General features: G+C 45.4%; 1 protein-coding gene across 2 annotated transcripts in view; it reads right to left on the bottom strand.

Annotated features, from left to right (window-relative positions):
* The window catches only part of HIRA (histone cell cycle regulator), an 80,383-nt gene that overhangs the window by 20,750 nt on the left and 44,798 nt on the right, over positions 1-14,835 (bottom strand). For both annotated transcript variants that reach the window (XM_073559102.1, XM_073559104.1), the window contains exon 22: positions 12,757-12,879. In XM_073559102.1, coding sequence (XP_073415203.1) covers positions 12,757-12,879 — 123 coding nt within the window. The remainder of the gene's footprint in view (positions 1-12,756; positions 12,880-14,835) is intronic.

The following is a 14,835-nucleotide window of genomic DNA, read 5'->3' as shown; positions in this document are numbered from 1 at the left end:
ACTTCTCCCAATTAATGACTAGGCCCGACACACTCCCGAATGTTTTAAGAATGTTCATCACCCCCAACAATGATTCTCCAGAATCCTCCAAGAGCAGTACATCATCTGCATACAGGGCTATTTTCTCTTCTATCTTCCCATATTTAAATCCCTTGACTGAGGCCACATTCCTAAATGTCTGCGCCAAGGGCTCCACCGCCAACATGAAAAGTAACGGAGACAGCGGACTCCCCTGCCTAGTCCCTCTGTAAAGGCCAAAACTGTCCGACAATTGCCCATTAACTTTAATCTTAGCAGTCGGGGATGTATATAATAACTGTATCCATGAAATAAAAATTGTCCCAAACCCTAAACTCCGCAACACCTCCCAGAGATACCCCCATTCAACACTATCAAACGCTTTACGCGCATCTAGTGACACCACCAGCCTACTACCCCCATTGTCCGGCGGCAGCTGCAAGTTGGAGAATAGTCTATGCAGATTAATTGCTGTGGACTTATTTGGCATGAAGCCAGATTGATCAGGATGAACAAGGTCATGAACCACACTCGTTATTCGGTTAGCCAGGACCTTAGCAAGAATCTTAACATCCGCCGTCAGCAATGAAATGGGCCGATATGATTCAGCCAATTCCGGATCCTTTCCCTCCTTCGGAATAACCACCACAACCGCCTCTCTCATTGACATTGGCAACTCCCCTTCCTTCAGTGCCTCCTCAAAAACTGTCTTTAACTGAGTCATGGTCACCCCCTTTAATTGCTTATAGACTTCTCCCGGAAGACCGTCCACCCCAGGGGCCCTATTATTCGTCATTGACATGATGGCAGATTCTATCTCCTCCTCCGTTATGGGCTCTTCCAACCTAAGCCTGTCACTATCTTTAACCCCTTCACCCCCAAGGGTGGTTTGCACGTTCATGACCGGGCCAATTTTTACAATTCTGACCACTGTCCCTTTATGAGGTCATAACTCTGGAACGCTTCCATGGATCCCGGTGATTCTGACACTGTTTTCTCGTGACATATTGTACTTCATGTTAGTGGTAAAATTTCATTCAAATAACTTGCGTTTATTTGTGAAAAAAACGGAAATTTGGCAAAAATTTTGAAAATTTCGCAATTTTCCAACTTTGAATTTTTATGCCCTTAAATCACAGAGATACGGCACACAAAAAACTTGATAACTAACATTTCCCACATGTTTACTTTACATCAGCACAATTTTGGAACCAAAATTTTTTTTTTTAGGAAGTTATAAGGGTTAAAAGTTGACCAGCGATTTCTCATTTTTACAACACCATTTTATTTTTAGGACCACATCACATTTGAAGCCACTTTGAGGGGTCTATATGATAGAAAATACCCAAAAGTGACACCATTCTAAAAACTGAACCCCTTAAGGTGCTCAAAACCACATTCAAGAAGTTTATTAACCCTTTAGGTGCGTCACAGGAATTTTTTTTAATATTTAAAAAGAAATGAACATCTAACTTTTTTTCACAAAAAAAATACTTCAGGTTCAATTTTTTTTATTTTACCAAGGGTAACAGGAGAAATTGGACTGCAAAAGTTATTGTGCAATTTGTCCTGAGTACGCTGATACCTGATTTGTGAGGGGGAACGACTGTTTCGGCGCATGGCAAAGCTCAGAATGGAAGGAGCGCCGTTTGACTTTTTCAATGCAAAATTGGCTGGAATTCAGATCGGACGCCATGTCACGTTTGGAGAGTCCCTGATGTACCTAAATAGTGGAAACTCCCTACAAGTGACCCCATTTTGGAAACTAGACCCCCCAAGGAACTTATCTAGATATGTGGTGAGAACTTTGAACCCACAAGGGCTTTACAGAAGTTTATAACGTACAGCGGTACAATTAAAAAATCATATTTTTTCCACAAAAATGATCTTTTCACCCTCAATTCTTATTTTTCCAAGGGTAACAGCACCCTAAAAGTTATTGTGCAATTTGTCCTGAGTACGCCGATACCCCACATGTGGGGGTAAACCACTATTTGGGCGCATGGCAGAGCTCGGAAGGGAAGCAGCGCCATTTGACGTTTTTGGCTGGAATTGAGATCGGACACCATGACGCGATTGGAAAACCCCTGATGTACCTAAACAGTGGAAACCCCCCACAAATGACACCATTTTGGAAACTAGACCCCATAAGGAACTTATCTAGATGTGTGGTGAGAACTTTGAACCCCCAAGGGCTTCACAGAAGTTTATAACATAAAGCAGTACAATTAAAAAATCGTATTTTTTCTACAAAAATGATCTTTTCACCCTCAATTCTTATTTTTCCAAGGGTAACAGCACCCTAAAAGTTATTGTGCAATTTGTCCTGAGTACGCTGATACCCCACATGTGGGGGTAAACCACTATTTGGGTGCATGGCAGAGCTCGGAAGGGAAGCAGCGCCACTTGACGTTTTTGGCTGGAATTGAGATCGGACACCATGTCGCGATTGGAAAACCCCTGATGTACCTAAACAGTGGAAACCCCCCACAAATGACACCATTTTGTAAACTAGACCCCCTAAGGAACTTATCTAGATGTGAGGTGAGCACTTTGAACCCCCAAGGGCTTCACAGAAGTTTATAATGCCAGGGCATGAAAATAAAAAAATCGTATTTTTTCCACAAACATGATCAATAAGTCCCCAATTTTTGTATTTTCCCAAGGGTAACAGGAGAAATTGAACCCCAAAAGTTGTTGTCCAATTTGTCCTGAGTACGCTGACACCCCATATGTGGGAGAAAACTACTGTATGGACACACGTCAGGGCTCGGAAGGGAAGTAGTGACGTTTTGGAATGCAGACATTGATGGAATGGTCTGCGGGTGTCATGTTGCCTTTGGAGAACCCCTAATGTACCTAAACAGTGGAAACCCCCCACAAATGACCCCATTTTGAAAACTAGACCCCCTAAGGAACTTATCTAGATGTGAGGTGAGCACTTTGAACCCCCAAGGGCTTCACAGAAGTTTATAATGCCAGGGCATGAAAATAAAAAAATCGTATTTTTTCCACAAACATGATCAGTAAGTCCCCAATTTTTTTATTTTCCCAAGGGTAACAGGAGAAATTGAAAACCAAAAGTTGTTGTCCAATTTGTCCTGAGTACGCTGACACCCCATACGTGGGAGAAAACTACTGTATGGACACACGTCAGGGCTCGGAAGGGAAGTAGTGACGTTTTGGAATGCAGACTTTGATGGAATGGTCTGCGGGTGTCATGTGCGTTTGGAGAGCCCCTGATGTACCTAAACTATTGAAACTCCCCACAAGTGACCCCATTTTGGACACTAGACCCCCCCACGGAACTTATCTAGATGTGTGGTGAGCACTTTGAACCCCCAAGTGCTTCACAGAAGTCTATAACGCTCGGACGTGAAAATAAAAAAATCATTTTTTTCCACAAAAATGATATTTTTGCCCCCAATTTTTTATTTTCCTAAGGGTAACAGGAGAAATTGGACCACAAAAATTGTTTTGCAATTTGTCCTGAGTAGGCTGATACCCTACATGTGCGGGTAAAACACTGTTTGGGCGCATGGCAGAGCTTGGAAGGGATGGAGCACCATATGACTTTTTCAACTCAGAATTGGCTGGAATTGAGATCAGACGCAATGTTGCATTTGGAGAGCTCCTGATGTGCCCAAACAGTGGAAACCCCCAATTCTAACTCCAACCCGAACCCCAACACACCCCTAACCCTAATCTCAGCCCTAACCCTAGCCCTAACCCAAGCCTAACCTAGCCCTAACCCTAGCCCTAACCCTAATGGAAAAATGGAAATAAATACATTTTTTTTTATTTTATTATTTTTCCCTAACTAAGGGGGTGATAACGGGGGGTTTGATTTACTATTTATGGCAGTTTTTATGTTTGGCAGCTGTCGCACGCTAAAGACGCTTTTTATTGTAAAAATAGTTTTTGCATCACCACATATTGAGAGCTATAATTTTTCCGTATTTTGACCCACCGAGTCATGTGAGGTCTTATTTTTTGCGGGACGAGTTGACGCTTTATCGGTACCATTTTCGGGCACGTGACATTTTTTGATCGCTTTTTATTCCGATTTTTGGGACGCAGAATGAACAAAAACCAGCGTTTCATGAATTTCTTTTGGGGGGGTGCGTTTACACCGTTCCGCGTGCGGTAAAATTGATAAAGCGGTTTTATTCTTTGGGTCAGTACGGTTACAGCGATACCTCATTTAGGTCGTTTTTTTATGTTTTGTCGGTTTTATGCAATGAAAACTATTTTATATAAAAAATAATTATTTTTGCATCGCTTTATTCTGCGAGCTATAACTTTTTTATTTTTTCGCTGATGATGCTGTGTGGTAGCTCGTTTTTTGCGGGACAAGATGACGTTTTCAGCGGTACCATGGATATTTATATGCGTCTTTTTGATCGCGCATTATTACACTTTTTGTTTGGCGGTATGATAATAAATCATTATTTTTTGCTTCGTTTTTTATTTTTTAAGGGGGTTCGCTAAAGGGGTTAACTAATGGGACAATTTTATAGGGCAGGTCGTTACGGACGCGGCGATACCTAATATGTGTACTTTTATTGTTTTTTTTATTATTATTTTCAAAAAATGAATTTATTGGGGAATATTTTTTTTTTTTACTAATTTATTTGGCGATTTTTTTTAATTTTTTTTTACTTTATTACATAGTCCCAGGTGGGACATCACTGTCCTGTGACAGATCGCTGATCTGTCACATCACAGATCACTGTGACAGATCAGCGATCTGTCACAGGCAGTGCCGAAGGCTTCCTCATGCCTGCGCTTTGCAGGCACTGAGGAAGCCAGCTTCCTGCAGGCCCCCGAAGGCCCCCGTCGCCATCTTGGATTCGGGGGCCTGGAGGAAAGGAGCCCCCCGCAGCAGCGCTGCACATTGCGCTGCCGTGGGGGGCTCAGGGAAGCACGGAGGGAGCCCCCTCCCTGCCGATGCTTCCCTTTAACTCCCGGTACACCGCGATCATGTTTGATCGCGGTGTGCAAGGGGTTAACGTGTCGGGGGCGGTCCGTGACCGCCCCTGACACAGTGTGCCGGGTGTCAGCTGTGATAATCAGCTGACACCCGGCCGCGATTAGCGGCGCTCACCACGTGGGCGCCGCTGATCGCGGTAGACGTACTATCCCGTCCACGGTCATACGGGCCCGGGTACCGTGGACGGGATAGTACGTCGGATGTCAGGAAGGGGTTAATATTAGGGAGTCTCGTCCTCCCAAGAAAACCTTTAATGTCCACAACAGAGGCCTCCAATCCAGATGTATATAACTTTATAGAACTTCCCAAATTCTCCCAAGATGTCCCCTGTGGTTTCCAACAGTACCCGCTCATCCGTCTTTAATTTGTACACATATGAAGAATCTCTCTGTGCCGCCGACACCACCGAGAGTAATTGGCCCAGGATTGTGTTTTCTGAAAAGCTCTCCTTCTCTCCGCCTTCTCCAAATATACGCTTATGTAGCTTATTAACTGCTTCCTGGGTCTCCCTAAGCCTACTCTGATTTTTCGCCAATGGATCCACCACCATATCCATTTCCGCCCTCTCCAATGACTCCACAATTGCTTTATTTATTCTAGTTTTAGATTTATACTTAGATATTTCGCAAAAATAGAGGCCCCTCAGAAAAGCTTTCATGGCATCCCAAACTACCCGTTTACTACCACTGCCCTCATTAAGCTGCCAGTATTCTTTCATCTCCCTCTCTGTGATATCCATATTTATATGTTCAAGCCATAAGGGGTGCATCCTCCATCCACCCCCTCGCCCAGTCCTCCCCTCTGTCTTTTTAATAGATAATTCAATAGGCTTATGATCCAAAATTACCCTCAGGAGGTATTCCACCCCACAAACCGTCCGTGTCATTAACTCATTGCCCAGTGCTATATCTATCCTTGAAAGGGACCCATAAGTCGCAGAGTAGCATATTTCATTTTCATTCCTCACTCTCCAGAGAGTCACCATCCCCAATTCCCTCATGAAAATACCAAATGGCAACAGTTTCTTTGCCCCTTTATCCAATCCCTTTTTATGTCTATCCCACCCTTCATCTATTACATTATTAAAATCTCCAATAAGTAGCAGTGGTAATCCCATTCCCTTCTTATATAGGTCAAATATTTCTTGGATCTTAGTCCTCGAGAATGGGGGCGGTATATACACAGCTGCCCATAAATTCGACAAATTAAAAAACATACTGTCCCTCACTATCCACATGGCTCTCCATTTCCTCAAATGGCGTAGATTTCCCTTTGAGTAGAGAAACCCCTCCTACCGTATGAAGAATATGTGGAGTGATACGCCTTCCCAATCCACCTCCTTTGTAATATCTCCACCTTTTCACTCAAATGCGTCTCCTTAAGGCATATCACATCCGGCCCCCTCTTTCTAATATATTCCAGAATTGCCGCCCTTCGTGTCCCTTCAGACAGTCGTCTTATATTCCAACTGAGTATTTTAATTCTATCCCCCATCATATATACTCAAGTGGATAATTTCCCAGACCCCATGAAATAGACCGCCGCATGTGCTTTTTAGAACTTGTTCTGAAGCAACAAACTTCCACTCCCCCCTCCCTCCACCCTCCCCAACATTTAACACTACAATAACCCATAAACATAACTTTGGTATATATTCAACCTCTCCTCTCGGAGAGTGGATAAACCTGATTCCGATTACCCTCTTAACGTTACCTCTAAAGTTGCTATCAAACTAGCACACCCCAACAACTCCTCCACATGTACAAAACTATAATGGTACAGTTTTTGAATATAAATTATCCCTCCGTAATCTGCATCCCATATTAAAAACAGGAACCTTCAGACTCTCTAGAGCGGTAATCGTCCAATTTTTGCCATATAAATCTTCAACTTCTTCTCACTTCCCTCTTTCCTTTCCCGCTTTAAGTTTCTTAGAATTTGAGTCCAACCATTTAGTAGTCTCTTCCAGTGTTGAGAAAAAATGAACCGTGCCCAGGGCCACAACCCTGAGCTTTGCTGGGTATAGTGTGGAGTAGCTCAATGCCAAGTCTCTCAATCTCCGCTTCACTGCCCCGTACCTAATCCTTTGCTTTTGCCCCTCAACCGAGTAGTCAGGATAAATAGAGATCTTTTGACCATTAATACTTCATCAGTCTCTCTGGCTTTCCTTAGTATGTCTGTCTGTCTCTATAATTAAGGATTTTGGCAATGATGGTACGAGGGGGAGATCCCGGCGGGAGGGGTCTCATGGGAACTTGATGTGCCCTTTCCACTGCAAACAATCCACTCTAAAGACCTACTGATAGGGAATTTAGATTGCGAGCCCATTAGAGGACAGAGATAATGTGTGCAAAACTGTAAAGCGCTGCAGAATATGTTAGCGCTATATAAAAATAAAGATTATTTTTTATTATTGTCAGATTAGTAGCGCCGATCTTACTTTGGAGCCACTCCTCAATATACTTCGTGGGGTCAGTCCCTTCAGCCTTTTCAGGGATGCCCACTAGTCTCACATTATTCCTCCTGGACCGGTTTTCCAAGTCAACATTTTTATCAGACAGGGCAGCACACTTCTGCAGGCACTGAGTGTGAGACTTCTGCATCTTAGCAAGCTGATCTTCCAGCACACTCACTCTTTCGTCAACTGCACCTATTCTGGTATCAACTTTATTCATGGCAGCTTTCAGTTTGGTCACCCCACTTAACCCCTTCCACTCTGTGTGTAAGGGTCGTTAATGTGGTTTTGCAAAATTTAACCAAGTCATATATATCCAGTAGCGTGGGCTTGCCTACTTCATGCTCCACAATAACTTCCTGCTCCGCATTCTTCCAGTGACCCTTAGTAAGCACGAACAAGGCGTCCGATTTACGGAAGGACAACATCCGCGAGACGAATCTTCAAAGAACCCTCACCCTATGTAGAGCGTGAAGAGCCCTCTCAATACGATATACAAGTGCCGGACAAAACAAGGGCAGAACGATATCCTCGCTGAGGTGGAAAGAAGAGACCACCTTGGTCAAGAAAACCGTGGACGGCTTGAAAACCACTTTGTCCTGGTGGAAGATTAAGAAAGGAGTCTAAAAAAGAACACCCAGGACCAGGATAAGGTCCTGCGCATCCAACAAAATCCTATAGGGGGACCACATGACCTCCTGGAAAAAAAAGTCGTCACTGCAGATTGGCAACAATCCTGCGCTGAAATAAAACCGATAAAGCCAAGAGCTGGCCTTCCAAGGAGCTAAGCGCCATGACTGACTGCAAGCCGGCTTGGAGGAACTCCAAAATGGTAGGAATGGAGAAGACAATGGAAGGCCGTCCGGTGTCTGCACCCTGAGAAAATTTTTCCCAGGTGTGATGACAGATACACACTGACGCAGGCTTCCGGGCACGAACCATGGTCGAAACCACGTGATGGGAGAACCCTGCCTTAGTTAGGACCCAGGATGGAATGGCCAACCGTTAAGCACAGGGACCTTGAATTCTGGTGGCAAGTTGGAATCAGCATATCTGGTCGATCCAGTAGCCTCCAGGGAATGTCGGCGATAAGCTGTGGCCAATCTGGAGTGACTAAAATGACTGGAAACCCTTTACACTATGATCTACCTGATGCTCTTTGAAAGTAAAGGAAGCGGGGGAAACAAGTACGGAAGACGACAATCAGTGCGTCCGCGACAAAGACTACTGGATCCCGAGACCGACGAATTTAAGATTTTGTTTTGAGGGAGAATCACTGACCCTTGAGAAGTGTCCAGGTTCATCTCTAAAAAGGATATTCGCAGACCTGAAGCTGGGGAAGATTTTTTTTTTTTTTTTTTAATATCAACCAGCCCCGGCGTGAAAGAGTATTCCGAGAAGTTGGAAGGACGGTCCTCTAATTAGGAAGTCGTCTGAGTATGGCAACACGACCATGTCCCGAGAGTCCAGAATGGCCGTGACAGCCGCCATGACCTTCATGGCCACTCTGGGAGCGGTTGTGAACTGGAATTGTTCCTTGCGAACAGCAAAGAACAGGAACTTCTGGAGAGGGGGAAAGATGGGGATGTGAAGCCAAGCATCCCGGATGTCGATGGGTGCTAGCAACTCCCCTTATCCATAGGGGTTATCACAGTACAAAGGGATTCGGACCTGAAGAGCCGAACCCTGCCAAAACTTGTTTAGAAGTTTGGGGTCCAGGATTGACCACATTGACCCGACCCTTTCTTAGGATCACGGACAGGTTTGAGTATCACCCCTGGAATCTTTCGTTCTCTGAAACGAGGAGGGAAGTATTTTATATCCAGAAGACACCAGGTCCCAGACCCATTCGTTGTACACAACAGAGAGCCAGACCTGATGAAAACAAAAGCAGGTGACCCGCTTGACTTGTGCTGGGGGGGGGGAAGAATATTTCCCCTGAGACGTCAGAGATAAGGTGATCTGGCTTTTCTATGAATAGATGGCTGCACTGATAAGGCAGAGAAGCTAGAATGTTTGGACGCAGATTCTGCACGCCATTGCCCGATACACAGGGATCGCCTGATAGAGATAGCGTTAGAGGCTGTATCAATAGAAGCCTGCACCAAATAATTCCCGGCCAAAGTAAGCTGATTGCCAGCTTCACTGTCCCCAGGGGAAGCTCGCTGGTCTGTATAGCTCTGCCAAGAGAGCATGGTTTTCTACCCATACAGTTGCAAAGGAGGGCAAGAGTGCCGAACTTGATGCTTCCAATCTCGAAAGGCAGGATTATCTATCTCGACGTCAGATGAGATACCGGTGGGTCAGCTGGAGGAGATTCCACTCACTCCTTACGCTGACCCGAGGAAAGGGATAACTCGCTTCTAGAGGTCTCTGACCTGTGAGTCGTTTATCCAGTCGCTCTCTAAGGCTGTGTGCCCACGCAGCGCTTTTTTAAAGCGTTTTTGATGCGTTTTTCGGGGTCAAACCGCATCAAAAACACTTAAAAAGAAGCATCCCATGCATTTAAATGCATTTTGGCCTTTTTGTGCCAATGGATGCGTTTTTTACCGTGAAGGAGACGCTTAGTGGTGAAAAACGCAGCATGTTCATTAATTTCCGCTTAGGTCTGCGTTTTTGGCTATTTCCTATAGTCCAAAAGACGTGCGGAAAAAACGCATCAAAAACGCGCGCCTTTTGCGCAAAACCACGCGTTTTCTGGGAAGGAGAACCCGTTTCCTGAGCGTTTAAAAAACGCTACGTGGGCACATAGCCTAACAGGTCGAGCTATGTCCTGAAACTCTGGATGGTTGCGAGCACCCTATGAGGATGTATAGTTCTCTTCGAGGACCCACATGGGTCGGGGCAGAGATATAGTCCTCATCAATCCTTAAAGTCTGGTTGACAGCCTCAATGAGACTATCCACCGTCGCTAGAAAACTCTGACGAGTGCAATTCCACCCACTCGTTCGTCAGGCTCGAACACACAGCCATGTTCGATGCAGGCCCCTGGGAAGGGGAACAAGAAACAGATTACGGATGCCGAGGCGCTAGAAGACCAGGAGAAGTGCTATTGGACGAAAGAACTGTTCAGGAAGGGGTACGTGGAGGCGACACTCCACGTTCCCGCCAGTTGTAAGATTGGGGAGAACGGAGCCCTGAAGGGATCCGTCACCTCTCTGTAATCCGTGGATTTGTCGCCGGAGACCAATTCCTGCTGACCAAGTTTGCAAACACAGGGAGAACATACAAACTTCATGCATATGTTGCCCTTCGAGGGATCCGAACCCAGGACTCCAGCGCTGCAAGGATGCAGTGCTAACCACTGACCGTGCTGCATTAAAAAATGAGGGAAGTTTGTCCGAGGCAGGCAGGTGAAGGCCCCGACCAGTAGAGAAGGGATCATGAAGGGACTATCGCTTTGGCCAATAACGCTATGGACTGTGGAAGCGACGAAGCCCAGTGCGGGGGGGCTATGCCCATTGGGGGTTTCCTGGGTGCAGTCTGGATCTCAGTCCCTGCAAGAAGAGGTATATCCCTCTGCAGGGAGGGCCAATGGGGCTGATGTGCCTGCTGCAGGGTCAGAGCACTTACCCAGGGCTGTTGCCCTTGGGTGCTGCAGGTCCGAAGTCAGCCATGAGGGAATTTTGATCCCAGGACCGCATTCCGCTTCAGGCGCTGTTTGATCCAGCGGTCCACCATTCAGGTCAGGCCACTGCGAGCCCTGCTCAGCATGGATGTCAGTCCCCGTCCTGCTCAGGCACATTACATAATGTATAAGGGTGACTGAAAAGCCATAGAATGCTTATAGCAATGGTTATCTTCTCACTGATAGCCATTCTGAATGGACATAGCGCAATGTAGCAGAGCCCATGTAGGGAAGGACTAATATATATTTATATAGGGCGCCGTCCAGGTCTTACCCCAGTCCAGAGGCTCCATGTGAGCGGTCCTTCGCCAGGGAACAGCCAGTGAGGCCATCCATTAGAAGGGTCCTGAAGAATCCCCGTTACAAGCGATCATGTCACATGTGCCATCAGAAAAGATGGTCGCTGAGGGACCAGGAAGTCTCGCCGTGCGCGTGACTTGGTAGGCGGTGACAGCGCTATTTCCCCCCTGGATGAGACCGGAAGATGGCCGCCGAGACTTATCCGGAGGAAGTCTCATAGGGAGCGAGACATGCCCAGAAAAGGGTGAAATTGGCGCCAGAAACTTCCAAAAAAATGGGCGGAGCGCCGCCACGACAGGGGCCGTAGGGGGCGAATATTCCTTAAGGTATGCCCAAGCCGGGGCCTAAATTTTTTCATGCGGGCCAGAGAGCAACCGGGGGAGGGGAGCGCTTCCTCCGCTGCCGCCAGAGCCGCTGCTTCCGCTTCCTCCGGTGGTGCTGCCATACTACGTCCTGAGTCCTACTTACCGGAGGTGTGCGTCCCGGTCTGGAGACTGCCGCAGCGCAGGCCCCAGACTGAGAAACGTTCCCGCCTTCAGGTCAGCTGGAATATGGACAGTGCAGGGAGCCCTCAATCCACCATCCCTTTGACAGGGAGGTGGAGAGGGACCATCCGCCCTCCATTCGTCACCGTTCAGTCAGTGGCGATTCAGTGGGGGCCGCACGGACACCATGAGAGCCTCTGTACATCCAAGGGGTTCAATCCCCTAGGATAGGACAGGACTGTTGTTCGGTTGTAGCCTGGCTTCAGAAAGGGGTACATGGAAGCGACAATCCATGTTCCCGTCTGTTGCTGGTGTGGGGAGAGCGGTGCCCTTAAAGGACCCATCTCACTTAAAGGAAAGCTCAGGCATTGCTTGCACGTTGCAGGAGAGGATACGTGGAGGCAACACTCCACATGCTCGCCAGTTGTTGGTTTGGGGAGATCGGACCCTTGAAAGGATCCGTCGCCCCTGTAATCCATTGAAAAATAGAAAAATATAGTAAAAAAATATAATAAAATAACAAATGGTCTGAAGACCAGACCCATGTGCCTCCTACGGACACTAAGCATGAACTGGTTCGGGCTGCAGCCAGTGGTGGATGTATACTGCAGAGGAGGAGCTAACTTTTTTGTATTCACTTAGTGTCAGCCTCATAGTGGAAGCAGCACCCATGGTCCTGTGTCCCCCAATGAGGCAAAGAAGAAATCACACTAAATTTGTGGGTGGGACATTGTAATAAGTGCCATGAGGGAGAGAATCTTGAAAATACCTATTTAAGGTTTCAAAGTTCCTTATGATTAAGGGTATGTAGACATACAAAAAAAAATTATAGTTTGAGCTAGACTTTAATTCAGGGTGGAATATATTATTTTCTTACTTGGACGCTCTTCCTTGGATTATGGCTAGTGGTCCAGAGCACATCATGGCTTCCTGCGAGCTCAAACAATTCCTATAATCTGCGCACTGCGCCAAGGAATCTTGTTTGTCAGATACCAGGTTCCTGTTAAGGTGCAGAAAACAGCAATTAATGCAAAAGTAATACAAACCATGTAGATTTTGGAGAACTCAAAACAATATTACAAACATTGTTGTTAAAATAAAAGCATGCATTTGACAATATTTAATAATATTTAGTAATAAGTGTTGTGTTTAGATCACATAAAAAGGAAAAAGATTGATCATAATGAAAAGAAACAGTTTTAATAAGGTTGGATGGCAAAAACAATTATTCTCTGCATATAAAGTATTGAGTTTATAGCATAAGTAAAATCTCAAATGCACCTATTAAAGGGAATCTGTCAGCAAGGAATCTAATTTCTCAGAGGAAATGACTGGCCATAAAGGTATTGATGGACTTGTCTTTGAAAGAGCTGCATGTAGATATAAATAGTTTTGGGTGAAATTCGGCCAATCTGAGTGTAACCTGAATAACACCATTAGATCCAAATGCAATGGATACAACTTTATAGCCAAAAAACCTTACATATTTTTGAATAAGAAAAGACTCCCAAGTACCAATAAATAAGATCATGTCCACAGTTAACAGCTGGATATAAAATATTGAAAAAATGACAATTTTCAGAAGCACTCATAATTTAGCAATATCCTTCCACTACTAGGTTAATTAGCAATCACATTTTCCATAAAGATAAGTAAAGATAAGTAAAAAGAGTAGAGTAGACAGATTGGTAGGACACTTTTACACGATGAGGCAGCAAGTCGGGCAGTGTGAACTTCCTCAGATGGCACTTGAATGCTGGCACCCTAGGACCTCTTGTGACATCATGAGGACTTAGTGATCTCACAAGCGGTGCCCAGAATGCCAGCATCCTACCTAGCACCTCTTGTGATTACTAGGCTCCCTTGACATCACGAGGGATTAGTGATCACAAGAAGTGCCCAGAATGTCGGCATTCGAGTTCAAGCTGAGAATGTTTGCAACGGCCTGATCCATCTGCTTGGTCCTGCAAATGTTTTTGCTCAATACCAGAACAGAGGTATCCACACTCCACAGACTGACTATTAGTTTTGGTGCAGACAGTATCAAAAATGTAGTAATGGCACTCGGCATGTTGCGCATCCAACATACTGTGCAAAAAATAACTGATCCCATTTACCACATATCATGTATCAGTGTTTAGTTATACGTTTTCCTAGGCAATTATAGCAACCTCAAAATAGGCCACAAATGTCTAACAGAGGCGGGTGTCGCTGTGAATGGTGGCAGGTGGACCCACATCCATCAGACATGTATGGCATGTGTGGGACAGTGTTATTTTACATGTGGTTTATGTATGAAGGAAAATTCTGACTGGGACAATGCTACATGGTTTACTGCTATTATAACCACATTTAAAAAAGCCATTTGAGGACCGGCAAATATAATTATGTTCACTGCTTAGTGAGGAGATATTTGCTGTTTTAGAGATAAAGATTGTGTGGAATCATTGCAGATGGTAAGCCAAAGTCGCAGCATTTGCTCTGAGGTGTAGTCAGCATCAACTTGTTGCCAAATACCATAAAGAAAAACCTTCAAATGTTCAGTGTTCTCCAGATGTACTGCTATAATAATGGTGATAAAGGGAACCTGTCACGTGAAACACTATTAACCTGCAGTTATGGAGCTAATCTGCTGTACAGAAAGCACGACTCCTGAGCATAAATTAACATTATTCCTCCTGGGAGCCTCCGGCTTTCATAAAGGCGTGCCATGATGGCTACAGTCACTGCTCAGTACACAGAGAGCAGCTGATGAAAGCACGTCCCGGAACTTTGACCTATGCACTGTAAAGTCGGCTGTCAGTTAAAGCACAGGGCCGTGCTCCCAGCAGCCGCACACGTGCTGTAAGCTGTGACTGTAGCCACGTCAGCACATCCCAGGAGGAATAAAATTCATTTTCTCCCAAGAGCCACACAGCTTTCTAATGCAATTAACCTGAAGATAAACCCATTATCT

Source organism: Dendrobates tinctorius, unplaced genomic scaffold (genome assembly GCF_039654945.1).
Source record: "Dendrobates tinctorius isolate UK_male_01 unplaced genomic scaffold, ASM3965494v1 ptg000265l, whole genome shotgun sequence".
NCBI classification, from domain to species: domain Eukaryota; kingdom Metazoa; phylum Chordata; class Amphibia; order Anura; family Dendrobatidae; genus Dendrobates; species Dendrobates tinctorius.
This window is presented reverse-complemented; position numbering and strand designations above follow the sequence as displayed.